The sequence below is a fragment of the Drosophila persimilis genome, unplaced genomic scaffold, assembly GCF_003286085.1.
Source record: "Drosophila persimilis strain 14011-0111.01,24,50 unplaced genomic scaffold, DperRS2 tig00000002-arrow-pilon, whole genome shotgun sequence".
Lineage (NCBI taxonomy): Eukaryota > Metazoa > Arthropoda > Insecta > Diptera > Drosophilidae > Drosophila > Drosophila persimilis.
The window spans coordinates 3,742,542-3,770,502 of NW_020825289.1; the positions used below are offsets into that span (position 1 = coordinate 3,742,542).

Consider the following 27,961-nt stretch of genomic DNA (forward strand, 5'->3'; position numbering starts at 1 on the left):
TAAATAATCGTACACGAATTGAGAGACTGGCTGATCGAGCAATCTTTCATTGTCTTTGAATTTACCATTGGCTGATCTCTAACTATAGCACGGACATTTAAGCCTATTGTTTTGTAATACTTAACTGCCTGACCAATGGCTTGGGTGCAATGGTGTGTAACAATGATCTGCTAATAAGGAATTAACGATAAATAAAAGAGAGGAGGAATGAAAAGAAATTAACAGTTTGTTAGGTGAAGTTTAGCTGAAGTTTAAGGATGAGTTCAGGGCATAAGGTATAAGGGAGTTAAAATTGTGGCATACATGCTGGGAATAATTTTACCTAATAACTTGGCCGAAAAGTACGGGTAGATCTAGATGGAACGACAAAGCCAATCTGACCCATTAGGGTTTTGGAGTCAACAATTCCGAGAAGGAGCTTGTGCACGAACATTACATTCTGCGATGGTGCAACGACGGCAGGTCAATTAGATTTAGCCAAGACCGGTAGGGTGGCAAGATTCTAACCGAGTCCCAGTTAAAGTTACGAAGGGCAAAAATTCAAAATTGCTTTTGCACGGATTCAATAGCAACCTGCTGCTCTTTATACTGCGGGCTCCACCCACAAAAACAATATTCCAATATCGGACGTAACCTGTGTGTTAGAGAGAGACAGAGCGAGAGAATGAAATTGATTTCTTGATTCTGGCTTAAGCAAGAGCTATGAGCTCTGTAAGGAGGATTATTGATAGGAGTATTTTTCCTCAGCGGAAATACCATCTCTCCGGTCTACTGACCATGGCTCGGTCAACGCTGGGCACAATTCGATTTTTGGTTTGATGATCATCTCATCAAAAATGGGTGCCCAATTTCTGTGACTCTCATCCATTTTTTGTACAAGTTTCTTCAACCTTTCAATGCCTTGAGCCTCGGAGCGGCAGCGAAACTCTACTTTGTTTTACTCCATGAGCTCCCTGCTCTCGGTCGTTGGCATAAGTTGAGAAATTTCTTTCTCTAGATCATTTATTTTTCGCGTTGGACGGTTAATGTGTGTAATTGCTGAGCGAATTCTCAAAAAATGGCCTAAATTAAAAAAATTAAAATTAATTTAATAAGTAATTTAGTTTAATTTAATTGCCGACCTGGCAAAGTCCCGTGATGGCGTGAGTAACTGCAGAGCACTGTGCTCTGCTGAGTCTATACAGCTCTGCCGATTGCTTCTTCCATCGATATAGCCATACCGATCTCGAGACCTTACAGGAGATGGTTTGCTGCCACCTCCCGAGGCAGAGTCAGGGATGACAAACATTTCCTCAATTCTAAAATATCCTCTTCCCAGGGTATGCAGACAAATTGAATGTTGCCGCAACCCTTGCGAATGATTTGGGGCTCACTGTTGCCTTCCGGTTCAGAGAGAGCGAAAAAAAGAGCCATAACCGATTTTGAGAGAGCGAGAGAGCCAAGAACTCTCAATTAGAGCGAAAATAACAAAGCCTGGGTATGAAAGTTTTCCTTACCCTTTGTTCTTAAATATCCCTTTGATCAAATATACCATTATATACCGATATACCGTAAATATACCGTCGGCTCAATTTTGACCTCAAAAAATAGTTCAACTCGGGAGAAGAGGAACAAGTCGGGGCTCCAATGAGGACGGTAATGTCAGCGAATGGTATAACTTATTATGTAGTACGAGTTCTGTCATTGGACTGTCTAGTTGGCGATCAGTAGACTCGGTGAAACGTCTAATAATAGTCGAATTTAATTTCTCGTATTTATTGGCTTGACGCTGGACGTCTGCTAACATTTACATATATTCTCATATCTATAGCTTACATATGTATTCAGACCATTCAATAGTTAAGGAAATGTCTGCAACTTTAGAACCTAATTTCTTTGGTGTTAGTTTAGATACACATGCCTATAGGCCGTATGTGCAACAGCTTTCATTAGCAATCAATCAATAATCCAGCAATAAATCCATCCAGTATACAGACAGTATAAGCTATGTTGTTTTATGGCAAATCCTGTCCAGTGGTGGATACTCTAGAAACAGGCCAGGCTGTCGTCGCCCTCCGCTTCGTCAGCTGGAAAACAGAACGGAAGCCAGAAATCAATACTCACATTGTATCTGCACCTAGCCAGAGCATAGTCCCACTAATACGAAACACGAGCCCCCTAATACCCCCAAGACCCGCGTCAATCAATTGCCGTTGCGGAGTCCCTCGCGATAAGGGGGCTCCCCAGCTGTCGCCCGCTTATCACTTACACAGTATTTGCAGTCCGAACATCAGGGCGAAACCGGCCAGAGCGGCAATGTAGGCACGCCAGCCGGCATGGTTCTCGGTGAGGATCTCGCAGAAGACCACATAGAGAAGGGTACCCGAGGCGATCCCCTGCAGTATGCCCGAGGGGACGCTGGGCTGATTCGGCTCCACATTCTGACTAATGCCAATGCCCACCCCAATCCCGATGGGCGTGACAATCGAGAAGGTTATCAGATAAATTATGGCGAGGGAGCTGCGGGTGCGGGCTACCAGCAGCTCCATACCCACGCAGAAGGCCAGCACCAGCTTGTGAGCAGCCACCGCCGCGAACATGAACCATACAGTGCTGACGGTGCTCTCTAGTCCAATGGCCATGCCCTCGAAGAGCTCGTGGAGGGAAAGCGCTAAGATAATCCCCAGTCCGCGCATAGAGGAGCCAGCGCTGTCCTTGCCGGCCACCACAGGCATGTGCGAGTGGCCAATGTGATCCTTGGGCTGCTCTTCCTGTAGGGTCTTTGGCTCCTCTGGCGTGGCATTCGTCTCGACTCCTTTGCAAACCAGAATACTGTGGCGAATGCTGTGTCCCCGCTCGAAGGCACAACTAGCCACCGACTCCTTCCGGCTGAGCTTCTTCTGGTGTCGATGCACGAAGGCGTTCATCAGCTCATCCAGGGCGTACATCAGAAAGAAGCCCGTGCAAAGCAGCATTTCCGGCAGAGCGAATGGAGTGTTGGCGAGAACTCCGCAGGATTGCAGTTTCTCCACCACCTCAATCACCTCCGGCAGCATGTGCAGGAATGTGGTGCAGATCAGAACGCCCCCGCCGAAGAAGAGCAGGCACCGCACCGCCGTTGATGAGCGGGTTTCCTCGGGGCTCTTCTTGGTCCACTCGAGGCAGCGATCCAGCATGTAGGGCAGGCTGCCGCAGATCACGGTAATCACAATGAGAACCACCATAGCCACTACCTTGGCTACCATCAATCCGTGTCGGTCAACGAGCGGCGAGGCCGTTCTGCCCATGGCGATACCAGACTCTTCCATCGACGCCAAACCGTTCATGTTTCCGTAGCGAAATGCGAGCATAGACTGAGTGAAAACCGGGGCCCAAGCCCAACCACTTATACTCTATTCTCCCTATCGTACTGTCATAAATCAGTAGCACTGATGGAAATCTGATTGCTGATTGATATGAAGAGTCAGACCCCCCAGACCCGCTTCAGACCAAAAATGGTAATATTTATCTTGTAGACAGGTGACTTTACCTTCTTAGCCCGCGATCCCTTTGATGTTTGCATAAAAAACAGTTGCATAAAATATGGGAATCTCGGATCTATTGGCTGTTTTGGCTTATCTTCGATATGATTGATAGATTCTCAGTTTCGTTTGTCATAAATTATTCTAAATATATAACAGATAACTAGCGGTGTGGAGTATCTTAGCTTCGATTCATCAATAAGTCTAAAATTGATCAGCCAGGAGAGGCAATCTGAAGCCCCGACAGCCGCTAAGGGCATACGAAGTGGCTCTTGCCCTTGGCTTCACCGACTGCAAGAAGGAGATTTGTCATTGATTAGAGATTGTGTTGTATACTTAACTGACTCACTTGCTATCTGGAGGCCAAACATCAGGATGAATCCCACCAACGAGGAGACGAAGACCCGCCAGCCGGCATGGTTCTTGGCCACAATCTCGAAGAAGATCACATAGATCAGCGTGCCGCAGGCGAGGCTCTGAAGGATGCCCGATGCCGTGCTCGGCTCGTTCGCACTGGATGTCTCGCTGACTGCAATCCCTATGCCCAATCCAATCGGCGTGACAATTGAGAAGACCAGCAAGTAAATGACAGCGATCAGCCACCGGGTGTGGGCCATCATGATCTCCATGCCAATGCAGAAGGCCAGCACAAGCTTGTGGACGGCAATGGCACCGCACATGAACCAGACCGTGTCCACGCTCATCTCCAGGCCAATGGCCATGCCGCCGAACAGCTCGTGTAGAGACAGAGCCACGATGATGCCCAGTCCACGCAGCCAGTTCGGCTCCTCTGGCTCCTGCTGTTCGACTACTAATTCCGCTTGAGGCTCCTGCTTCTGACCCTCCTCCTGGACTTCTACAACCACCTTCACAGCCGGCCGCTTTCTCAGCTGCCTCCGCCGCACCACAAAGTGCATGGTTTCCTCGATGAAGTACATCAAGTAGAAGCCCGTACAGAGGAGCACCTCCGGCAGGCCGAATGGTGTGGGCACCAGCATCCTGCACTGCTGCAGAGCATTTACCAACTCAACGACCTCCGGCAGCATGTGTATGAAGGTAGTGGCTATAAGAACACCACCGCCAAAGTTGAGCAGGCAGAGCACAACCATAAATTCGCGGGCATTTCCCTTGGCACGCTTCGTCCACTTGTAGAAGCGATCCAGGAGATAGGGCAGGAAGCAGAAGATTAGGGTAACCACCAGGAGAACCACAATGGCCACAATCTTGGCCACCATCAGCTGCTGGTCGGCCATATCGAGCGAGGTGAACTGAACTAACTAGCGAAGTGACCATTCAGGCACTTTTTATAGTCGGGGGTTGGCCTACTTGATATCTAGATAGAGATATCAGCAAATTGCCAAATACTCGAATTAAGTTCTTAGGGCTCCGACTTGGGGTGGATATCGGGTGGAAAGAGCTTGCGAAAATTGAAATTATTGGGCTTTGTGGCAAGTAATTCTGAAGATGGATGAGCATTTTGTCGGGGGTTTGCGATCTGAACTTTATAAAATGATATCTTCATTTTGCCAGGTGAAAATCTATGTACATAGGTAAGTTCCATTACCCGTATGAACTTTCTACCGCTTGGTAGAGCTTGTTGGGCGTGTTTCTGGCGGGGCCTTGAGGTATCAAAGGTAGTTGCCGAACTGAAAATTCAGCTCGTGCTAATTGTATTTTGTTTTTTGTAGACAGGCAAAGCTGTTGGGTGTGTCTGGGAATCCAAATGCTATCGTGAGGAGAGGGCTTCAGTTCTCCCTGATAACTTCAGAAATTATTTTCAGCTCTTTCTTTGTTGCCAAAGGCCCACATGACACTACTTGTGGTTTTTTTTTTTAGTGCTCAGTGTGGACATACGAGTATGTTCCTAGGAGCAATGTGGGGGTTATTAAAAGTGTTGGTGGGTGTATGTAATATCATCCAATGTTTTATTAATTACATTAATCCATAATGGTTTTACTGTAAAAATTATCATTGGCATTTATTCAACAATATTATCGCATTTAAATTTAAAGTAATTACTATGACTTGAGTGTTTTCTGTTTTATTTGATTCTCCTTTAAGTACACAAATGAATTTAGAAGACAAATGATGTGACGGATGATATGCATATGTTTGTGGATGGATATTTTGATATATCGACGTATATCAGAGTTTATCAAAGTTGTTCGCAAACTGTCCCAAAAGATATTGGAAAGTATCCAAAGCATCGTCTTTACTTGGGGCAACTTGTGGCAGAGTCCCAGTCCCAGTCTCAGTCCAGTCGTGGCCCAGGCACTGTCGTTTGTATCGGCGTCTAATTTAGACGATCGGATGATAGATCAATAAACATATACATCCGTGTGTGTGTGTGATTGTAAGAGTGTGGTGGTGGTGGTAGTGGTGGTGGTGGTAATATTCGATGTTCATTCCAGGTTTGATTCGCTCTCGTCCCGAAGCCCCTCCTTGATATCAGATCGTAGAACGTGTTTCAGTACTTGCTCCCGATGTCCCCCAGTGCTCTCTTAGCCAAACCGCTCAAGACTGCTTGGGGTGCTGAACGGGTGGCGGCGGTGCTGGCTTAAAGCACTGCAGCAGGAAGGCCGTGTAGATGACAAAGGCCAGCGCCAGGGCGATCAGGGCATACATAAAGATGTTCAGCTCAGGCTGGCGGAAGCGGTTCTTGCGCAGCCACTCCAGCACCTCATCCTCGGATAGTAGGTCACCTGAAAGATGGCAGGCTCTCAGTGAGGGTTCCCAGATCTCTCCTAGAACCACTGACTCACCTCTGTATATGCTGGGGAAGCGGCGACGGAAGTATACCATTGCTGGCAGCTTTGTGACGCCCCATTTCTTGGCATAGCGTGAATCGGCCATTTTCACAAACGTAATATCCAGATTATCCGTCTCGCTGTCGATATTCTCCAGCTTCTCCAGCGAGGCGATGCTGTCCGGATGATTGTGCTCATCTAAGTAGAGGGGGTTTTTGGGGCAAGTTAGGGGAGAATGTATTGAGAGCAGAGCTGTCTGTTTGCACTTACAGAAGAACACCGACAGGAATTCATTCTCTTCAAGCAGCTTGTCCAGCATTTTTCGGTTGACTTCTTCTATTTCGTTCTTGATTTCGAACACATCTTGTGAGGTAAGCCATGTGATGACCTTGTCATGTTGATGCATATCTCCGTCATACAGGACGGGTACTTGTTTCCTACAATGGATGCATTTGAAGCCAATCTACTGTCGTGGTTCCTGTGATTTCTTACCGGTAATACACCAGAGAAGGTATATTGACAATTTCGTATTTCTTCGCTGCGTCTATGCTGGCTATCTTCACAAAGTCAATGCCAAACATGTCGGCCTCTCCATCGATCTCCTCCAGGTCCTCCAATATTTCCTCGCACTCAGCGCAATCATCATCATCTGACAGGATAGAAGACTTTAGATACGGGCCAGAATGAATTACTCCAGAATGAACTTACAAAAGAAAACCACCAAGAGGGTGGACTCAGCCATCAGGCGGTCCAGCATGCGCTCGTTGACCTCCTCGATTTCGTCGGCCAACTCGCGATTGTCGTCATCAATCAGCCACTCCAAGACCGATTGCTCATTCTGGAGGTCGCCCTCGAACAGCAGAGGATTGCCATTGCTTTTAATACAAAAAATGTTGGTTTATTTACGCCAAGAGTTAAATACTCCTGCTCACCGGAAATATACCAAGGCGGGGAAGGTTTTGATGGAATAGCGTTTGGCTAACTGCGGATCTTGGATCTTGACCATGTGTATGCCGAAGACATCGCATTCGTCGTCGATTAGCTCCAACCCCTCCAATATCTGGTCGCAGATGTTGCAGTTGATTTTGTCTACCGAAAAGAAAGCATTTATTTAGACATCTGCTTAAGATGAGTGTGCAACGTTCAACTGGTTAGTGACAAGCGAAAGAAGGGTTAGCGGTGTGTGAGGAGAGGCCGAAGAAAACGCCGTAAAAATAAGGTATTCGCGTCCAAACTAAATTCCAGCAAATTCCAACAGATTCGCAACGTCTGATCGTAAGTCATTTCTAGTGGACATTTAATCTTGAAAAGAGATACAAATTTAGTTTGGTCGTAATACGTTGGAAGCCTGGTTTTAGTATAGTAAAGAATAGTACAGTTCTTGGATAGAACATGGAACAGAGCTCCTGTTGATGGTTAGGCACGGTTAGAGCTCAATCGAACATGCGTTCGACTTCGAGTTGCGAGTTGCGTGATTTGTATTTTTACACATGGAATACGGGAATACCTTGTTTTTGGATACGTTTTCTTTTACGTGAAATGTAGCTTTGTACGAATTGGCTGGATGAGTGTTTTGTAGTGGTAGTGGTGGTCAGGTTGCTTTCTTTAAGACTAGAGGGTGAACAGAAACTGCGACAGAAGGCGGGTTGCTTCCCCTTGCGCTCTGGCGGCACTGAGTGCGATTCACGTTTCGGTTTTCGGTTGTGGTTTCGGTTTCGGGTTTTTGTCAAGGATAGATACATATTTGTGGATATGTTTTGTGGATTGTGTGCGATGTTTTGTTTGAGGACAGGGGGGAATATAACAATTCAGAGTGTGTGAGAATATGAGACAGTGTTTGAAAAACAGTTGATATGTATGTATATGATCAAATCGATATGTTTCGTTGTGGTGTTACTTACAGAAGTACACAGCGAGATATTGGGTCTCCTCCACCATGGTCTCGAGCATTTGCCGTGTAATGAGCTCGATGCGATCCTCGGTCTTCTGTGTGATCAGCCACTGCAGCACCTCCTCCTCCTCGCTGAGCTCACCTACGAAAGACACCGTTTAGTATCGTTCAGATACTCATCTATATAGGTAGTACCCTCAAACACATTGGGTATGCCTCCCTCGAAGTAGACCAATGCCGGATACTCGTGGACGCCGTAGCCATCGGCCACAGAAAAGTCTCTGGTTTTCACAAACGTTATGCCGTGCTTGTCGCAGTCGTCGTCGATGTTCTCCAGCTCCTCCAGGACCTTGGTGCATTGCTCGCAGCCATCGGCATCTGGATGTCGCAGTCGGGTTTCAAATAAACACATTACATTACTCAACAAGGACTGCACACGAGGTCGGGGCTAGGACAACATACTATGGGCAAGCACTACACATAAACTAAGGCACAGCAAAAGTTGACGGGGAGCGTGAGAAGATGTTGGGAGAACTTGTCTTCTTTGAGAGTTTTACGAGTATATATAGTACAGTACACAATACAAAGCGGAGAAACAGCACAGCTAAAGACGAAAGATATAGGGTTTCGGGTATGACAGATAGAGAGGGGACGAGAGAGAGAGAGATATAGTTCTGGCAAAGGCAATAAAAACAGTAAGATAAGTAACGCCCATACATTTCAATTCTTCTATGTAGCGGGGTTTTTGAAGCCACGAATGCATGAGTGTACGTGTGCCTGCATATGCATACAGCCAAGTCTCAAGTACAAGACGGCGGCTCTCTCAAGTCGCATACGAGAGAGCGGCTAGCTTTTGAGCGCTCTCTTATAGCTTTTCGAAAGCAGTTTAAGAGACGAGACCCTGGAGCCACTTTCAAAATTTCGTTCCGAAAAATTGTATGGGCGTTACTTATTTTACTGTTGTACTGTCTTTGGTTCTGGGTAGAGCTACATTCGCAGTACAAAGTGGAGGAGGTGGTGCGTGTGGTGTGGTGCGGATGGGTTGCGGTTTCTGTAGGTTTCTGGAGGTTTCTGGAGGTTTCTGGAGGTTTCTGGGTGGTGGTGGTGGTTATGTGGTTAAACATTCTTGGACTCATTCCAGTTGCACGATCTATACAGAAAGGTGCGCTACCATCTTCATGCTTGCCAGCTGATGAATCCGTTGATGCAGCCGCCGCTGCCGACCCATCTGCCCCACCAGCAGCCGCCTCGCCAGCATCTGTTTCGCCGCCGAAGGCGGCAGCAGCACTGGCAGCTCCACCCTCCTGCTGATGCTGTTCGCGTTCCTTTTTCAGTCGGGCCTTGCGGGCCGCTTTCGATGTGCAAATGTCGCATTTTGTTTTGTTCCCTAAATTCATTTCGGTATTTGGTTGGTTGTTGGTTGGTTTTGAGCAATTTTTGTGTGGTTTTGGTTTGATTTTTCAGAGAGATCATATTCGTAAATAGAAATATAAATAAAGTCTTGATTGGTTAGATACACAGAGCGCGATAAGTGGCTTAAACTAGGTTGAAGACTAAAATGTTAACTACAATTACACAGAGCTCGCTGCAAACTTTTTGCGCAAAAGCGTGATTCTCAATCCCTCAAAGTACGCACTACACACACTGCACGAAATGTGACAAAATATAAGTTATTTCTGTTGGCGATCGACATAAACATTGAAGATGTGCATCTAGACAATATTTAAAATGAATTTCGAATTTGACATTGTACTTTGTGAGAATTGATCATCACCAAACCGAATGCAGCATTGAGTACCTTACGCTTCATGGTATAAGAATAGTCGCCATATCTGGGAGAGACTTTGGTGCCGTGGATGAAAACTTACAGAAGTAGACAGCTATGGAGCCCGACTCTTCGATCAAATGAACGAGTCGTTCGCCTTCGAGATCTTCAATCACATCTCCACTTGGATCCTTTTGCGTGATCAACCAAGTGAGGATTTGCTCTTCTTCATAAAGATCCCCTATGAAGTGCCGAGAAGACAGCGTCATTTAAATGATCCTCACGGATTGCTTTAGCGATTAACCTACCGGCGTATATGACTGGCTCCTTCGATGTGGGCTTGAAAAAGACGATGGCCGGCAGGGCAAAGACTCCGAACTCCTTGGCCATTTGCTTGTCGTCGATCTTCACAAAGTCAATGCCCGCCTTGTCCGCTTCATCGTCAATGTGCTCCACCTCGACGAGCACGCGAGGACACTGCTTGCATTCGTCGCTATCTAAAGTTCAGTCACGGATAAAGCTCTATAGCTCCTGCTCTCCGGCATGATCAGTACTTACAGAAGATCACGGCCACGTAGTCCGAGTTCTTGCGAATCTTCTCAAACATCTTGCGGTTGACCTGCTCGATGTGATCGGTCATCTCCATGTTGGCCGGACTGGTCAGCCAGTCGAGAACCTCCTCCTCGTCGTCGATGTCGCCGTCGTAGTTGATGTACTTGCCCTTGCGGAAGTAGGTCAGACCGGGAGGGTTCCTGAATCCGTACTTCTTGGCCATCAGCTTGTCGTGCATTTTCACTACATAAATGCCATACTCGGCGGCCTCGTCGTCGATTAGTTCGATGTGCCGCAGCACGCGAGGCGAGTCGGGATCATCTTCTTTGTCTGCAATCACCATTCAGATTAATAGTGTATCGCCGGATAATAGTACGGAGTTGTTCAGAATGGTTTAAGTGTTTATCTTATTGGTAGCTTGATTTTGCTTGTGTTGTTTTTGGGCAGTTACAGTTTTTAGTGGGCGCGCTTAGATAGTATATGCTTCCTACATATAGATTCCTTAGACTTAGCCTTAGCCTTTACCTTATAGCCTTTGGCTGGAAAGTATACTTACAAAATACAACCGCTAAAAAGTCTTTGGTGCCTATATATTCGAGGAGTTGATCACGATTAATAAGCTCTATGCTTTGGTCGGCCTTCTGCTCGAGAATCCAGTTGAAGACCTCTTGGTTGCTCTCCAGATTGCCTGTTTGTACAACATGGAGAAGCAATGGATGTAATTGGTATTTGTTCAAGCAGACACTTGTAGATATATCATCAGCCACTTCATGGCACATACCTGTTGGCTGCAGTTTGTCAATCAATCATGAGTTTTTCTTGAATTCTATATATACAAAATTAATGGTTTCTTTGTCCTTCTTAGCCCCACCGATCGAGCTTGCCAGCTTGACCCCCACCACCCACTATTCCATAATTTATGGCAAGCATGGTGTCTTTTTATATGGACAAGAAATTGGTAACAAATATACATTTTCATTGTTCATAGGCATACGTATTCCCTTCCCACGTTTTAAAATAATTTTTAATTGCCTTTCGGACTGTTTGAAAGTATTTAAATCACAGATAATTCTTTTTGTTCTTTTGCTTTGACAAAAACAACCAAAAATTTTGTGGAATTGGATTTTGATTTGGATTTGCTTAAATAAGAGAACCTAAATTCATTTGATTTCGATGGCTTTTTATTGTGAATTTTTACAATTGATTTGTGGAGCTTAGTTTTACAAAAATGTGCTTGCGGTTCTTACAATTTTCGATTTTCAATTTTCAGGCATTGAAAACCCGTTTGACAAAAATACATTTGCTTGATCTTGACTTTAAGGCTGCTGTTCAACGTAAAAAATAGCGGTTTACACATGTAGGATTTAGTGACAGAGTGATAGAGTTTAGCTAACATAAGTGATATAAAGATATAATATTCGGTATTTCGCCAATACCGATAACAAATATAACAGCGAGCGGTGTGGTATCGCATCGCTCTCAGAAGGAAACAAACGAAACAAAATGGCTGGCTACATTGCATGCGAGGCAAGGCAAGGCAAGAAGTCTTTGACTTTGTAACAGCTCAAAGGTTACAGAAAAATTAAGTATACGGTCTGCTCGTATCTGGCTATTGTGTCTCGCACATAAATATCAAGCTACAAAATGTGTATATGTCGTAAATGGCTCTTTTATCAGATATGTATGTATGTGTGTTGTATGTTGTGTTGTGTATATAGAATAACGTGTGGTGGGCTCTCATCTGTACATGTTTTAGTTAAAATAGTTAACAGTTTTTGCCATTGCAAATTGTAAATTGCTTCAAAAAATATTTCTTTTGTTCCGTTTTGTTTGTTTTGTTTCATTTCGCTTCGTTTGGTTTGGCTTTGATTTGTTCTTCTTTTGGCTTCTTTAAATTAGACTAGCTACATAAATATGTTTGTATGTATGTAAATTGTATATTGTGACAAAAAGTAGTAGTATCAAAAAGTGTACGCGCTCTTGTTATTGACAATTGCTGATTGGTTTGTTAATAACAAAGCTGTCTGGCTAAATAGTAACAAGTGAAAGTTCTCAGAAGTTTGATAGTTTTTTTGTTGCACTAATTGCTTTTAGTTTGAACATCGACAAAATGCAACAAATGTTGGGGTTTAGTTCAGCTTAGAGCTACAGAACTGGGGGCGGGCCCCCTCCGAAGATAGTTGTAGCGAAAATATCAAAAACATAGTTAATGTTAGTTATGTGTACGTTTTATGTTTTTGTGTGTGTTTGTTCATTAGTTTTTTGTTTGTTTTGAGTTGCGTGTGATTCTGCTTTCGAAAGATCTTCTCAACGTGGAACAACGAGTTGTGTCTGCGGCTCAGAAGGACAATGTGCGGACAATGATCGGATCTGCTCGGACACCGAGGATGATATTATAGTAGCATTATGTTTATATACACACAGCCATGCGTATTCACAGGTTATTCAGTTACTGTCGTCAGTCGGCAGTCACACATTGGTGCATATAGCATTTATTCAGAAACCTGTCATTGAAGGTTCTTTTGACGGCTGTACAGGCTTGGGTTTGATGGTTTTGTTTTGGTTTTGGTTTGGTTTCGGTAGTGTTTTTTTGGTATCGGTGGAGAACAGTGCGAATACGTGCTACTGAGTATTGGGTATGGCATATCATTCAATCATACAATCACTATTCAACTGATTTAGCAACTGGCTTTATACTCAGTTAAACTGTCTTACTCCCACAGAGAGATATCCTGAAAAATGAGGTCATACAAATTTTTTAGTCGATTTTGGAAAAAATTAACGCCTGCAAGACACAAAAGAGAGAGAAAAGAGAAGAGAAATAAACATATAAAGTAACGACCAAATTGTGCGTGTCTGTACGTGTCTATGTATGGGCACAACAACAACAACTACTACTCGAATGAGATTGGTACAGGACAATGAGAGTGGTGCAGCCAGAGGGCTCTAGAATGGTCTGTGTCTTGGCGGTTGTGGCGGGGGTGGCGGGTGTGGATGGCACTAGTACAATCTACAATGACTACGAGGGATAGTCCGATAGTCCGTGGACTACGTACCGGTTTTAACATTCAGCTTGCCGGACTTCTTTGACGACTTCTGCTTGGACGGCTTCTCCACCTCCTGGGACTCGTCGTCGTTGTCGTTCTGCTGGACCTTGGCGACGGGCTTTTTGCCAGCCTGCGGCTTGTTGCTGCCGCCTCCCGCCCGCTTGTTGGCATACGACACCTTGACCAGGGGCTTGCCATCATCGTCGTCGTCGTCGTCGTCATCGTCATCCTCGTCATCATTGTCCTGGGTGCGCTTTGGCTGCTTCTTGGAAGGCACTGGCTTGCTAGCAGGCTCTGGCCTCCTGGCTGCTGGCTTGGTGGCCGCCGATGCGGCGAACTGGAAGTTGCCGCCGCCGACGCCGCCCGCCCGCTTGCCCTGATCGCCGTCGCTGTGTCCGATCCGCTGGGCCGTCATTTTAGGAACTTTCGTTGACTTCTCCAATTTGGTTGGACAGCATTGGAATGGTTTGTAATCGTTGGGCACGAAATTGTTGCCGCGTTTAGCTGAATGGCCGTCGTGGCCCAATCCAACATAGAAACATTCGTCATCTGTGTGGGCAAACAAACAAAAACATTTTGTCAGATTGTTTAGTTTTAAGAGATTTTTGTTGTTGCTTTATTTTTGTAAAATTTATTTTTAAATTATTTTTTGGTTCACTAACAACAGAAGGTTCATTGCGATAAATCATCATCAAAAAACAGAACGTTAAAACAAGAGTGCATCAGAGTAGGCGGAAATAAGAATAAAAGTCGTCGTTAACTTGCTTTCAAAATTGTTTCTTTTCTCCAAACACCTCCGGAAATACCACACAGACAGAGAGTGAGTGAGAGAGAGAGAGACAGAGAAAGAGAGCAGTTAGTACGATTTCGATTCGATTTTCATTGTTTTGAAACTTGAAAATTCACAATTCAAGCTTGAAAGTTGAAAGTTGAAAATTGAAAGTTTCCTTGTTCTAGAGTATAAGAAGCGTGCTTTATGAATGGAACAGAATTGAATTTGAATTTGAATTGTTTAAACTTAATTTTCGGTTTTCGTATTATTTAGATTATACAATAGATATCACAACTAATAACTGACAAAATGCTTTTGATGCTGACTGTACAGGTATCGGATTTTCAGATATTCAGATATTTAGATATTCAGCAGATATCGGTTCTAATTCATATTTTCATTTTCTATATCGAGTTTTTTTCCCGGGGCTGTACATTTTGGACTTATTTATGCACATATGTACATATGTACATATATTTTAGGAGCATCCACTGTATTTTTCACTTGATTGATTGATTTTTGGTTGTTTTTGTTTCATATAGACATTTTTGTAGGTCAAAGCGGGTTCGAGATTAATCATTATAATTAAACAAACAGAACGATTACTTAAAGTATTAAGAGAAAATAAATAAACCAAACAAAATAGTTATTAACAGATTTTTCGTCTCGTTTAACGAACAAATTGACTTTTCCAAATTACAAAAAGACGATAGTAAGTTCCATTGTTGAAATAATTTCAAACATTGTGTCAGCTATGATATTGAATTTGTTTTATTTATTTTTTTTTCAATTATTCTTCAATTTTTGTTGATGTACCAAAGACTTTTAGACTTAAGAACTGAGTGAGGTTGAAGCTTCGGTTAGGGTTTAACATTCAGAGGGCAAACATTGACTGGGCTCGATTATTTTTTGGCATGACTGTGTTTCCCTCACGTGAGATGGCTTTAGCACAGAAGCTACTATGCGCTAGACGGGAGTGTATGGGGAATACGTGACTGGTTACCTGGGCTGAATGCATTACTTTTTGAATTCCTTTCACCCAAGTCTGTAGATAGACAATGAAATTAGCTGTAGTCGAAAGTATCTAGAAGAGTTTCTGCGTGTGTCTGTGTGTGGGTATAGGGAGTGGGGAGTGGGGGAGGACCAGAGGTTGCGAATTGAACATGGAACAACTTCGGTTAGTGCATCAGTGGCAACTCACATTCAGGTATTACCTATTTCATCTATAAGCCGACCCGAGCATAGATCAGCAAGCCGATGTATCGTTCGGCCCTTTGCCGTGTGCCTATATTTTGGCTTACTTTTCACATCTTCTTCTTCGTCTTCGTCATCGTCATCGTCATCGTCATTGTCTTTATCGTCATTGTCTTTATCGTCTTCTTCTTCGTCTTCGTCATCGTTATCTTCATTGTCTTTGTTCCCATCTTCGTCATCGTCATCATCATCCTCATTATTATTGTCGTCATCATCGTCATTTTCATTGTCCTCATCATTATCCTCATCATTATCCTCTACATCATTATCGTTGTCTTCATCATTATCGTCATCGGCGTCTTCGTCGTCATTATCTTTATCATCCTTATCTTCATCATCGTCGTTATCGTCATCGTTATCCTCATCATCATTCTCTTCTTCGTCGTCATCGTTATCTGCCTCATCCTCATCCCCATTTTCATCATTATTATCGTCATCATCATCCTCATCCTCATCCTCTTCATCTTCATCACCATTTTCATCATCATCGTCATCCCCATTTTCATCCTCTTCATCTTCATCACCATTTTCGTCATCCCCATTTTCATCATCATCCTCATCGTCATCCCCGTTTTCTTTATCATCTTCATCCTCTTCGTCGTTTTCGTCATCCCCATCAGTAACTTTTCTCTTATTATCATCGTCATCGTCGTCGTCTTCGTCATCGTCACCATTTTCGTCATCGTCATTTTGTCGTTTGGGCTTTCGCAATCTCTGCTTTCGAATCGCTAGCTGGAGACGCCTCAATCTCTCCCGCTTATCCTCATCGCTCTCTTTGGGATAGCTCAATTTAACAATCTTTTCATCACTTCCATCGTCTTCATCGTTGCCTATATCGAAAAGTTTCATTACGTTTTGCACTTTGACATGGCAATAAACGGGAAGATGATCTTTGGGTATGTCCATCTTTTAAGTATGCTAGTTTTTTGGGACTCATGGACCTACATATGTACATATGTAGTTCAATTGATTCGGTACTGAATGTTTGGCTTATGAGCGTGAGTTAGAAAGCAGAGAACACATTTGGAACAAGAACGCTTACTCTTTTGATTGATTAACCACTGCAGCACTCGATTTTCATTTTTGAGATTACCTAAAATTGAGTAAAAGTCAGATGCAAAATCCTTTAGTTGTTACAGAATTATATATATTGCAAGGTGTCTATTTACCATCATACATGATCGGGACTCCAGTCTCGTAGTAGACCAAAGCTGGGAATGCGAAAATGCCAATCTCATGGGCCAGCTTAACATCGTTTGATTTGACAAACTGAATGCCATGCTTATCGGTGTCGTCGTCGATATTCTCAAGCTCATCCAAGATATCCGAGCACGATTCGCACTCGTCATCATCTGGGGAAGAATAAAATACCCAATAGTTAAATATTCCTTGGCAAAACTCCATTCAATTTAGTGTCTTACAGAAGAACACAGCCAGATGCTCAACATCGTTGATCAGGACCTGCAGGGTCTTACGATCGACAGACTCAATGACATCAGCAGTAGACTCATGCAAATCGATAACCCATTCCAGAATTTCCTCTTCCTTCATCAGATCACCTGAACAAATAGATCAATAGATCGTTAAAATAATTTTTTGGGAGAATCATTTGGTTAATTTACCGGTGTAAATTGTTCTAAACTTATGTCTATAAAATGCAAGTGCCGGCAGACCGGGCAAATCGTATTCCTTATCAATATCGTCGTCGGATGTCTTGACAAAGTCGATGTCTTTTTCCTCGCACTCGTCATCGATGTTCTCCAATTCGTTGAGGATCTTCTGAGCCTTCTTATCTCCTTCGACATCTGTGGAAAAAGGGAAACGATAACTTGTTAGTCCAACAGTTTCTTAGAAGGATTTGATGCAAAGTAATTCTTACAGAAGAACACGACGACGTGGTCGTTTTCAGCCAAAATCTTATCCAGCATTTTCACATTGACCTCCTCGATCTTCCCGGGAATCTCGAGGGTCTCATCGTCGGTGATCCAGGCCAACACTTCGTCCTCATCATCAAGATCTCCTGTGAAGTGCAGCGGATCACGGTTTCTGAAGAATACCAAACGTGGATAAGTCTTGACATTGTATTTCTTGGCGACTCCGGTATCCTCAGTGGTAACGAAAATGATTCCAGCCTCGTCCAACTCATCGTCTATGGTCTCCAGGGCGTTCAGGGTGTGGTCGCAGGTCTCGCCCGGTTCGCAGGGACCCGTGAAGAAGACAACGACATATTCGTGCTCGTTGATCAGGTTGACGAGGATCTCATCGGTGACCTCCTCAATGGTGGCAGTCTTCTTCTGGACCAGCAGCCACTCCAGTACCTCATCCTCATTCATCAGATCGCCTTCGTAGAGGGCTGGGATTTTGTTCTCGAAGTAGATGAGGGCGGGCAAATGGTCGAGACCGTATTCCTTGGCTTCGGCGGCATTATCGATGCGCACAATGACAATTCCCTCTTTCTCTAGCTCATCGTCAATGTTCTCCAGCTCGTTGAGAATGCGCATGTCCTGCTTATCGTCCTTGTCATCTGTAGAAAGAGAAAGAAAAGAGATTTATTATCGATAAGGATAGGGATAGGGATGAATGATTTGTGGATAACTTACAGAAGATAACCGCCAGATGCTCGGTATTCTCGACCAGTTTGTCCTTCATTTCATCGGTGACTTCCGGAATCTCGGAATAGCGCTTCTGGTGGACCAACCAGCCAAGAAGCTCATCTTCTTTCATCAGATCACCCTCGTAGATGTGTGGAATGCCGCGCTCAAAGAGTACAATCGAGGGAATCTCATCGATACCCCATTCTTTGGCCTCCTTGTCATCATCGATCTTGACAAAGGCAATATCATTCTGATCGCACTCATCGTCGATGTTTTCCAATTCTGCGAGGATTTTCTGTGATTTCTTTTGGTCTTTGTCGTCTGCGAAGATGATTACAGAAAGGGTTAATCGAGTGCTCTTGGATATAGTTTTGTTAGCTATCGAAGGAATAATCTATAAGGTGAAACTAACTGGAGCCTAGCTCAACTTGCAACTTGAAAAAGTACAAACTACTCGTAAATTTCTTTAGGGTTCTATGGAATCAAATACATATACCATTTCTGGGGCTTAGATTAAGTTGATTAGTTTTTGAAGCGCGCTTTTGAAAATGATTACTTGGAAGCACATCGAGCAGTCGGCCGATTGTTACAACTACATCAGACACATCCCAGAGATACAACACAAAGTCTGTCGGATATACAATATCTACAGAGACGGGCGTGCCCAGGAATCCCGGCAGGTATCCCGGCACAAGGTTGTGGATAGGGCAGGGGATGGGCCTGAAATCACTTACAGAAGAGCACAGCAACATGGGGCATTTTCTCAATGATCAAGTCCAACATTTCGTCGGTAATGTCCTCGATTTGATCGGAACTTGTTTGGTCTGTAAGCCACTTGAGGAGCTTCTCCTCGTCCTCCAGGTTGCCTTCGTAAATAGTTGGAATGCCTTTTTCAAAGTATATCAGCTTAGGAACTTTATTGATGCCATATTCAACGGCCTCCTCGGGATTGTCGATCTTCACGAAGGTAATGCCCAGGGCATCGCACTCGTCGTCAATGTTCTCGAGCTCTTCGAGCACCTTCTGGGACTTCTTGTCGTTGTTGTCGTCTGGAAAACAGCGTGTGAGCAAAATGTGTGGTGGGGTGGAGGTAGCGCCGCTTGGGCTCTATATGGATAATTGTGTGAATATTTACAGAACAGCACCGCAATGACGCGTCCTTCTTTGATCATTGTGTCGAGCATTTCGTCGGTGACATCCTCGATCTCATCGCGTTCCAACTGGCTCAACAGCCACTTCAGTATTTGTTCCTCATCCATGAGATCGCCGTCGTAAACGTTTGGAATTTCTTTTTCAAAGTAAACAATAGCCGGAATCTGACGATCGAATAGGTTTTTTTTATGAAACACATTTGCACCGATATCAACTGCAGTTTTGCTTCGTACCGAATCGATTCCGTAATCGGCTGCCGCCTTGGCATCGTCGATTTTCACAAACTGAATGCCATGCTTGTCGCAGTCGTCGTCAATCTGTTCTAGCTCTTCCAACACGGTCATCGAGTCGTCATTGCCGTGATCATCTGGAGGATTGATAGCACTCGGTTATCCATGCCATGCTCGATGGATGGGAAAATAATCAATGTGATCTACATACAGAACAGCACCACCAAGTTATCAATGTTGCTGATCAGCGTCGACAGCGTCTTGGATGTGACGTCTTCTATCACGTCGTCCTCGTCGCCCGTCGACTTATTCTGCACCAACCACTCCAAGACATCCTCCTCACGCTGGAGTTCACCTGCAGGCGGCCAGACACAGTTGCGATGTTAACGACATAACGAATATCGATACGTGCATGGGTTTATGTTTGTGTTCAAGATAAATGTGTGGGTGTGTGTGAGGAATGGAGGTCTAGGACTACGTGGTACCTTCGTAAATGATCGGAGTCTGGTGGCGGTAGTAGACCAGTGCAGGCAGACCGCCCAAGTTGTATTCATCGGCCAAGGCCTCGTCGTGTATTTTCACAAATCCGATGCCCAGCTGGTCAGCTTCGTCGTCGATATTCTCCAGCTCCTGCAGGGCCTTGGCGCACTTGCGGCACTGCTGCTTATCTACGTCGGTTGTTGGTTGTTTGGTTGATTGTTCGGTTGGTTGGTTGGAATGTTGGTTGGCATAAAATTTGTCAAACAAGAGATCATTAGGATCGGCTGGCTACGGGCTTAGAGTCTCGGACAGGGTGTGGGAGAACAACGAATAACGAACAACTGGGCCTGGGGTGCAAGTGCATTCGCATGGATTTCTGGCTTTCGAGCTTCGAGTGGTTGGAAACATTCGCTGATTATGCGGCTGTAAGTTTTAAAACTTTCCTTACGGTTACAGTAGAGAGGTATCACATGCAAGGGAGCTATGGGAGCTAGTGGAAGCCATTTGGATCGTGCGGATATGTTACCCAATCCCAAACCTGCCCACACGATTCGTTTATTTACACATTTTGTTTACACAGCCTCCCTCCCCTTCTCTGTCTGTGTGCAACCTGTTGCAAGATGCTTGTCTTGGTAACGGAAATCACCTCAAAGGAGGGAAAATAAAATCAAAAGAAATTCTCTAAAAGCTCTCTCTTTTGTGCCGTCTGTTCTGCCAGTTTCCCCACATCTTGTTAACGTTTCTGTTTCGGTTTATATATTCATCAATCTGTTCTCTCTGCGCCTTTAGCGAGCTTTCGCTTTGCCACCCCATGCTGCGTATACGTAATATTTATTTCTGTTGATTTTCCCGTGAACTTGCGAATCTAATGGTCTTCTAATGGCTGCCTGGCTGCCTGTCTGCCACATTCTCCATCTACTCTTCTGGCTTCAATTCTGGAACAATTGATGGCCAATAATGCAGTCTGTGCAATCAGAGAAGAAACCACAAAAAGTCCACTGTCGTTTGGGTACGTTCAAGTGGGTGTCGCCATGATGACAAGGCCAATGCACACACATTGGGCAGCGCAAATGTCTCATAATTTACTGCAAAGTGTTTGAAAAATCTCAAAAATTGTACATGTTTATGGGACTCCGACTGTGGCTATGACAGTTTTGTTTTCGGTTCTATCTGCTTTCTTGCTGGTCCTCCGCTGCTCTTCTGCCTTTGCAGAGATGGGCAAATGTTGCACTTAACTAAAAATAGTGCAAGTCAGTCGGGAGGAGACTCGCGTATGCACACTATGTACCGATATATCTGTGTACATATATATATTATGTGCCACTGCATTTGGCTGCGACAACTAAAGATCTGCTGCCCATAATCATGCCACGCCGGCTCGCGCTCGTGTGGGGCATGTTGATGTATTGCTGTATGCAAAAGCAATTAAAACTGCTGTCTGTCTGCAGCCCCCGCCCGTGTGCCCCGGCACACTGCATTGCAGAGCCGGGGGCAGTTGGTGCCACGGGGGGCGGCACAACAATGGGCCACAATTTCGTGTTCTCGTCTCACCTACATGTTGTTCGCATCAACGAGTATGCGATAAAAAAAAAAGAAAGCAAAAAATCCCTGTACGCCGTCTGCGTTTGATAAAAATACCTATAGATAGTGTAGCGGATACTACCAGATACACCCAAGCCTATACATAAATATATGTATGTGTGTATATTTGTGTGTAAAGACCCACTCTATAGTTAGTTGTTTCAGAATCAAGCAAAAATAACAGCAGCAGCCGAGAGCAAAAAAAAGAAAGAAAAAAACCATTTTCTTGGCCGACCAACTGCTTGAGTTTTCTATTTTTAACGCAAAAATTGTAGGTGGCTGTGTCGGACAGAGAGGGAACACAACAAAAAAGAAATAAATAAATAAATTCTCTATACTTTGTTGTTGGCCAAGATATAACCACGCTTGTGTGAGTGGGTCTATGCAAACACATACATATGAATGTACGTACATATGTATATGCCAAGACTCTGCGGGCCTTAAATACGCCAATAAATTTATGTTTTTCTATACCAAGATTTCCTTCTTTTGTTCCAAAAATTTTGACAAGGCCATCACAATCAGAAGATCCTTGCATTTAAACATATATACATATGGATATATACGGATATGTATACTCGTATGAAACAGCCCACGTTTATTTCCCAGAATTTACGGCGAGCACATTATTTGATTTGATTTCAATTGAAAATCATTTTTTCAATTATTTTGTTCCCGTTTGATTCTCCGTCAAATCTACCGACGTCTTGTCCGTCTTGCCCGCGTGGACTTGGGCTTCGATTGGGTGGGAGAACGGCGTAAGGGGGGTGATGGGAACGCAAACATAATCTGGCGCCGAGCCCAGACATTCATTTGCAGCGCTTCTGTTGTTGTAATGTTTATTATTATACGTATACGTAATATTCGTGTCTGCCTTGGGAGATAGCAAACGTGAAAATGTACAAAATCCGTTCTACTAGCTGAAACTACTAACACTTAGTCCCCCAATCTGAAGCGGCGGTAAGCTATGGGTTTCTTCAAGGATTTGTTGGAGAAAACTACTCATCCCCAGCATCCTTTGGCACTCCAAATGGTCCAAATGTTAGCAAGCATCGACACACATCGACATTGACAAGTTATGTTGGTTATATGCATATAGTAGTTAGGATAGAGATAGACATATACATATACATACACGAGTACTATACATATTTACATATCATGGGTTCACGGGCATTTAGGCAGTATCTTTTCTAGTGCATTTTTTGGATTACTCGAGTCGGGGTCAATTATGATGGAGGGGGAAATTTGAAAAATTTGTAAATGAATTAATTAGAGGAAACAAAGTTTCAAGGTAGAGGTAGAGTTGGCGGAAGAGGAGGAACAGACGATCTGGGGATCGTTGAGGATGCGCGAATAACTTACCCATAACCCGGGGCGGGCATGTTTCATGATCTGGACCTGCAGTCGTTCGATAAAATATATAGATAGATAAATTTCGCGTATGTAATTTTGCTCAGACAGGGAGAGAAACACCGCCGGAATATATGAATATTCATATGGAGAGATATAGAAGTTAAGTTAAGTTTGCCGCCGGTTTTCTAGGGTTAGTCACAAGTTACATACGTATATATGGAGAGAGAGATATACAGATAGAGATAGAGACATATGCGTAAGTAGTAGTAGACATACAGAATATACAGTATAGCTAGATATGTATGCGGTCTATACCTAAGTTGTATGCTTTTTAGTCACAAGAGAGCTAAACTGTTTGTGTACGCTAAAAACTGCAACTGCTTTGAAAATAGAACATCATCAAGTCAAAATTCCACCAATAGATTTGGTCAGAAATATAGATATATAGAAGTATTCATGTTTATATGTTTGCATATATGTGAATCAAGGTCAGGCAGACTTACAGAATAGGACGGCCACGAAGTCGGTGTCCTCGATGATCTTCTGCAATATCTTGGCATTGACCTCCTCGATGCGGTCGGGCAGATCCATGGCCTCCAGCGAGGTTAAAAAGTCGAGAACTCCCTCTTCGTCCATGAGATCGCCATCATAGATGATGGGCTCCTTCTCCCTGTGGGGGTTTTTTTTTCTTTGGGTTAGATCTCTGCAGCACCCAATGGGTCGGGATGGGGGTGGTGGTACCTACCTGAAGTAGGTGAGGGCGGGGAAGTTCTTGATGCCATATTGTTTTGCTAGTCGTTTGTCGTTGATTTTCACAAAGTCCACACCGAAGGAGTCGGTGTCATCGTCGATTTTTTCGAGTTCCGCTAAAACCTTATCACAGGTCACACAGCTGCGCGCATCTGAAAGCATCCAATAAGGGAATATTTCAATATATGAATAACCTGGCTGCCAGACAAGATCAGATAGAGATACCAACATCAATTGACAGGCAGCAACTGTCGCGTGTGACGCCAGAAGCAAAAGCAGAAGCAGAACCACGACGACGACCACGACCACAAGCAGAAGCAGAAACAGAACCAAATGCCCCAGAGATTATTCATGCCTATATTAGATGGAGGATGCATCATCATCATCATCATTAGTATAGGGCGGAGGTAGCGACAGTGGCAGTGGCAGAGGCAGAGGCAGAAGCAGTCTGAATGAATGAAATGAAATGACAGCAGAGCCAGAGCAATTCGTTGCTATTAATTCGGGCAACAACTGCCGACAAATATGCTAAAATTGCAAAATTAATTCATAAAATTGTGGTGCAGCGGCCGCTATTAGTGAAGCACACAAAGACAGAGCCCAATGTTGGCCAATGTCTCTTTAAGTGCTTCGGGTGGTTGCACGCCAGACCAGGCCGAAAAAATCGCATTACACAATCTGCACGGAGCTCGTACTGAATAAACAATGTTCTAATATTTGGATGTACACGCGCTATGTGGGTATCCATTGAAGGCGATCCCTCACCGCTTGAAAAGTAATCGAAAAGCACAAACTTACGGCGCCTAAATGGGCACCCAAATTTACGGAGCAGATGCAAATATTGCGTATACGCTGAAGAATTAATCGATTCGATTTGTAAGCGTTGCAGGAAGTCTGCTCGAATCGGATGGGAATCGGGTTGGGGGTCTGTTCCGAGTGCTTTCACAACGGATTGCAATAACATTAATAGCGTTTATCTGAACAAACAATAAACACAAATAGCGGATCTCTAGAATTCGTTTCGAATTTGCACCGTTCTCCGATTTGATTACCGCCGAACCGACAGCATTTAATGAGCTGCCATTGGCGTAGATGTTCCATGATCGTTTTCGTTTGTTTGCCCAAGGCATTGGGACACTGGCGTTGGGGGCTTTTGGATTTGAAATATTTTCATTGTCAACAATTATTTTTGGAATTGCCGCCAATGCTACCGAAATATATAAGCGATCTGCGAGGTATATGTATACATGTGTATAATTAGCTATCTATAGCAAGAGGTATTACACATTTTGTTTATTAACTTTGACATTGAAGAATTTAAAGTAATTATAAGTTTAGTATTGGTTTTTGCCACACATTGGCAATTTGTTTATTACATTTTTTCATTGTCTATTGGTTTGACTGTCGGACAAATTGCTCAATTGGCTATATCCAGAGAAAGCAAACAGAAAGGTAATTTCTAGCCCCTAAAATAGATCGAACCTGTGTCGAACAAGAGCACGTTCATCTAGTTCTTGGGGGAATACTGAAAAAGGACAAAAACCTGTCGCCAACTGGAAGGAAATGAGAGTTTTGCGCGGTTTTTCACGGCAGTTTTCGTGCCAAAAGTTTGCGCCAAATGCGAAAAGCTAAAGCATCAGGAAAAGTAGCAAACGCACGGGGGACAAGTATACATACATATATACATACATATATACATACATATATACATATGTACATATATATGTATGTATAAAAAAATGAAAAGCTGAAGCGAACGCAAAAACGAAGACGGCAAAGACGACGGCAATTTCTCACAGCCAAAAGCTATTTCTCTCTCATAAACAGAACGTTGAGATAGCGGACCAACGAGAATCAGATAGAAAAGGGGGAAGAAGGCACCGCAGACTTCAACTAGGAACATCGGAGGGGGGAACAAAAAATAAAAATAAAAAATTAACCAAATGAAAATCTCAGAAATTTCGTACAACGAATTTTTCACATATTTTCACTTGTATGTGAATGCTTTGAATTTTACTCGCGAAAATTTATATAATATGGCTGTTCTATTACTATTTCGAGTGGGGTCGCCTCGTATTAAAAGCTTGATGCCCGGACCGGACCGTTACTTGTTTCACATGGCACACCCACACACTCGCACGGTCACGCACACGCACAAGCACTTTCACACATATACATATACATAGATAGAAGCATAGCATAGATACATATGTACGGTGTATATCTGATCCGTATGGAAAGACTGGGAGGCAGAGATCACACTTACACCAGAAAACGGCAACGTAATCCTTGTCGGCCAAGAGCTTCTCCAACTGCTTGGCATTGACCTCCTCGATGACGGCCTCTGGCTCAAGCGGCGCGGCGGCTGGCTGCGATCCTTTCTTGTTGTTAGCGCAATTCACATATCCGGGAAAACTCAGTGCCAGCAGAGCACACACGAGCAATGTCAGAGTCTTTAATCGGGTGAAAGTCATCTTTCGATTTCCTTCAGGTACGGTTCTCAATCTTCGGTTCGGCTCTTCTTCGTTACGATTCTAAACCTTTAACTCGAACATGCGGGCGTGTGTCGATTTTGCTCTCTCCTCCTTTTATTGGTTCTATTAAATTATAAGATTCGCTCACGTCGTTTGGTTTTTTCGTTATTAAAATTTATATTCCTTTGAGCATTAAGGCACTATTTATAGTTGATAATGGTATTTCTTTCTTTCGCAATTTATTTTATGTATAACAATTTTTGGTACACTGATGCATATATATTATGTTCATATATACACAGGCAGAATATATATAGGGTATATATGAGAAAAATTAGATTATATATATATTTTTCTTGCTCTTCTATTAAATGAACGTTTTCCGCGGACTGTACTCTATTGGTTTTCAGATTTTGTTCCACTCCGTGCAGAGGTCCGCTCGCAACTGAAAGTGTTTTGGTGAAAATTCGGTGCCATTCAAGAGGCCTTGCCAAAGCTTTAGGGATCTTCTGTTTCGGCCTGGTGCAGCTTTTTCCTCCGCCTCCCCTCAAAATAGCTTTCGGAATGAGCGAGGGAGCGACAAATTGGCCGCTGCATGATCGTGTGAGAAATGTGGTGAAAATTTTCAGAGAGGCGAGAGTTTTTCCGACAATTCCCTTTTGAACTGCATTTCTTTGTTTATGCATTTCGGCTCTTATATATAAATATAGATGTGCTGTGCTCGGTGGTCTTGCGAAGTGAGGAATGAAAACAAATACGACTAATTATGCGCACAGCCAGGACCATTTGAGTAATAGAAGAAAGTAAAAGAGTAAAAGAAGGCAGCTAGTAGTTTAAATTGCTGATTTTCAATTGCCGTTACAAACTATCGATATAAGCGGTCTGCTGATTGAGGTATTTTTTAGTACATTTTTTTGTCGACTGTCCACAATTGGTAGCAATCTTAAGCAACAAATACACTGCTACAGTCGAACTTCGATATAGCGAAACCAACAAAAAGTTCGCTATAAGTTAAACCATCAACACGTACGAAATACGCTATATAAAAACTTCGTTGTAAGTTCGTAATAGAGAAGTTCGAATGTACAGATGTACATATATGTATATACACTATTCTGAATATTTTGACGCCGAAATTTAGTTGAAAGCATATTTACGGTATATCGGTATATAATGGTATGTATCATCAATTTCGTCAATCTGTTAAATTTAATTTTTAAAGTCATATTAAAGAAAATAGGGTGTATAGACTTCGATTCGCAGGTTTCTTAAATTTCCACCTGCATCATTTATACCATTGCATTCACATCCATGTCCCTCATTCACTTTCAAACATTTCCATTTTAGCGCGCTGCTCTAGAGATAGCCATTCTCTTTCAGTGTAGTTCTGATTTTCGTGGTTTTTTGTAAGCAAAGAGGAAGAATATACAAGAATTGTAAGTAAAGTAGAAAGATAGGATTGACTTCCAAGAGGAATTTACAAACAACATTATTTTCCGCGGTTGTAATCAAGTTATTCCTGTTTAAATAAAGGCGGCTTGTGCGGGTGAAGATCGGTTTTTCATCGTTATATTTACGGTACATTTTGAAAATGAGCGGGTATTTTTATGGGGTCAGATGCTAATAGCGCAACGAAGAAATGAGTCGTAATTTTGAATGGTATATAGAAAAGGGAATGGAAAACACGAAAAAACAGCCAATCAAAACTGCAAGGTTCGTACGAACCTCACCTCGGTCTGTAAAGACAAGGCATATTAGGCAAAAGGGGTGGATTTTACCTGCATGCGTTGGCTTTTCTGGGCCGTTTTGACGCTTC

The 27,961-nt window shown here is 43.5% G+C and overlaps 3 protein-coding genes across 15 annotated transcripts; all 3 read right to left on the bottom strand.

Moving 5' to 3' along the window:
* Window positions 1–1,815: 1,815 nt before the first annotated feature.
* LOC6590306 (zinc transporter ZIP1) lies at window positions 1,816–3,284 on the bottom strand. Its single transcript, XM_002015474.2, has 2 exons — window positions 2,249–3,284; window positions 1,816–2,066 (listed from the first exon to the last, which is right to left on the bottom strand). Exons 1-2 carry the CDS (start codon window positions 3,264–3,266, stop codon window positions 2,026–2,028), a joined length of 1,059 nt encoding a protein of 352 aa, XP_002015510.2. The 5' UTR covers window positions 3,267–3,284; the 3' UTR covers window positions 1,816–2,025.
* Window positions 3,285–3,555: 271 nt separating this feature from the next.
* On the bottom strand, window positions 3,556–4,753 carry LOC6590307 (zinc transporter ZIP1). The gene is made up of 2 exons (XM_002015475.2): window positions 3,850–4,753; window positions 3,556–3,791 (listed from the first exon to the last, which is right to left on the bottom strand). The coding sequence occupies exons 1-2, from the start codon at window positions 4,751–4,753 to the stop codon at window positions 3,751–3,753; spliced, it is 945 nt and encodes a 314-aa protein (XP_002015511.1). The 3' UTR covers window positions 3,556–3,750.
* Window positions 4,754–5,451: 698 nt separating this feature from the next.
* LOC6590308 (protein PFC0760c) lies at window positions 5,452–26,568 on the bottom strand. 13 transcript variants are annotated; one of them, XM_026986581.1, is made up of 27 exons: window positions 25,938–26,145; window positions 23,667–23,823; window positions 23,425–23,591; window positions 22,931–22,966; window positions 19,990–20,172; window positions 19,716–19,859; window positions 19,508–19,641; window positions 19,258–19,438; window positions 18,857–19,171; window positions 18,129–18,443; window positions 17,408–18,052; window positions 17,151–17,333; window positions 16,950–17,087; window positions 16,698–16,880; window positions 11,012–11,143; window positions 10,462–10,785; window positions 10,212–10,400; window positions 10,007–10,144; window positions 9,310–9,525; window positions 8,334–8,516; window positions 8,149–8,280; window positions 7,180–7,336; window positions 6,956–7,122; window positions 6,740–6,896; window positions 6,518–6,684; window positions 6,263–6,445; window positions 5,452–6,202 (listed from the first exon to the last, which is right to left on the bottom strand). In XM_026986581.1, exons 1-27 carry the CDS (start codon window positions 26,143–26,145, stop codon window positions 6,015–6,017), a joined length of 5,322 nt encoding a protein of 1,773 aa, XP_026842382.1. In that variant the 3' UTR covers window positions 5,452–6,014. The 13 variants fall into 13 exon arrangements, with proteins under 13 accessions (XP_026842382.1, XP_026842394.1, XP_026842383.1 ...); XM_026986593.1 differs by lacking the exons at window positions 9,310–9,525; window positions 22,931–22,966 and adding an exon at window positions 7,755–7,919 and having other exon boundaries at window positions 25,938–26,567; XM_026986582.1 differs by lacking the exon at window positions 22,931–22,966 and having other exon boundaries at window positions 25,938–26,567.
* Between the last annotated feature and the right edge of the window lie 1,393 nt (window positions 26,569–27,961).

Excerpts from the sequence above, each read along its gene's own strand:
- LOC6590306 (XM_002015474.2), bottom strand. The coding sequence starts at position 3,266 with ATGGGCAGAACGGCCTCGCCGCTCGTTGACCGACACGGATTGATGGTA. Across the intron at positions 2,067-2,248 it reads GTTCGGACTGCAAATACTGT|CTGACGAAGCGGAGGGCGAC; the intron begins GTAAGTGATAAG and ends TCTGTTTTCCAG.
- LOC6590307 (XM_002015475.2), bottom strand. The coding sequence starts at position 4,753 with ATGGCCGACCAGCAGCTGATGGTGGCCAAGATTGTGGCCATTGTGGTT. Across the intron at positions 3,792-3,849 it reads GTTTGGCCTCCAGATAGCAA|TCGGTGAAGCCAAGGGCAAG; the intron begins GTGAGTCAGTTA and ends TCCTTCTTGCAG.
- LOC6590308 (XM_026986581.1), bottom strand. The coding sequence starts at position 26,145 with ATGACTTTCACCCGATTAAAGACTCTGACATTGCTCGTGTGTGCTCTG. Across the intron at positions 20,173-22,930 it reads ATGCCCGCCCCGGGTTATGG|ATAAGCAGCAGTGCCGCAAG; the intron begins GTAAGTTATTCG and ends CAACCGACGTAG. Across the intron at positions 17,088-17,150 it reads GTTTAGAACAATTTACACCG|GTGATCTGATGAAGGAAGAG; the intron begins GTAAATTAACCA and ends CTATTTGTTCAG.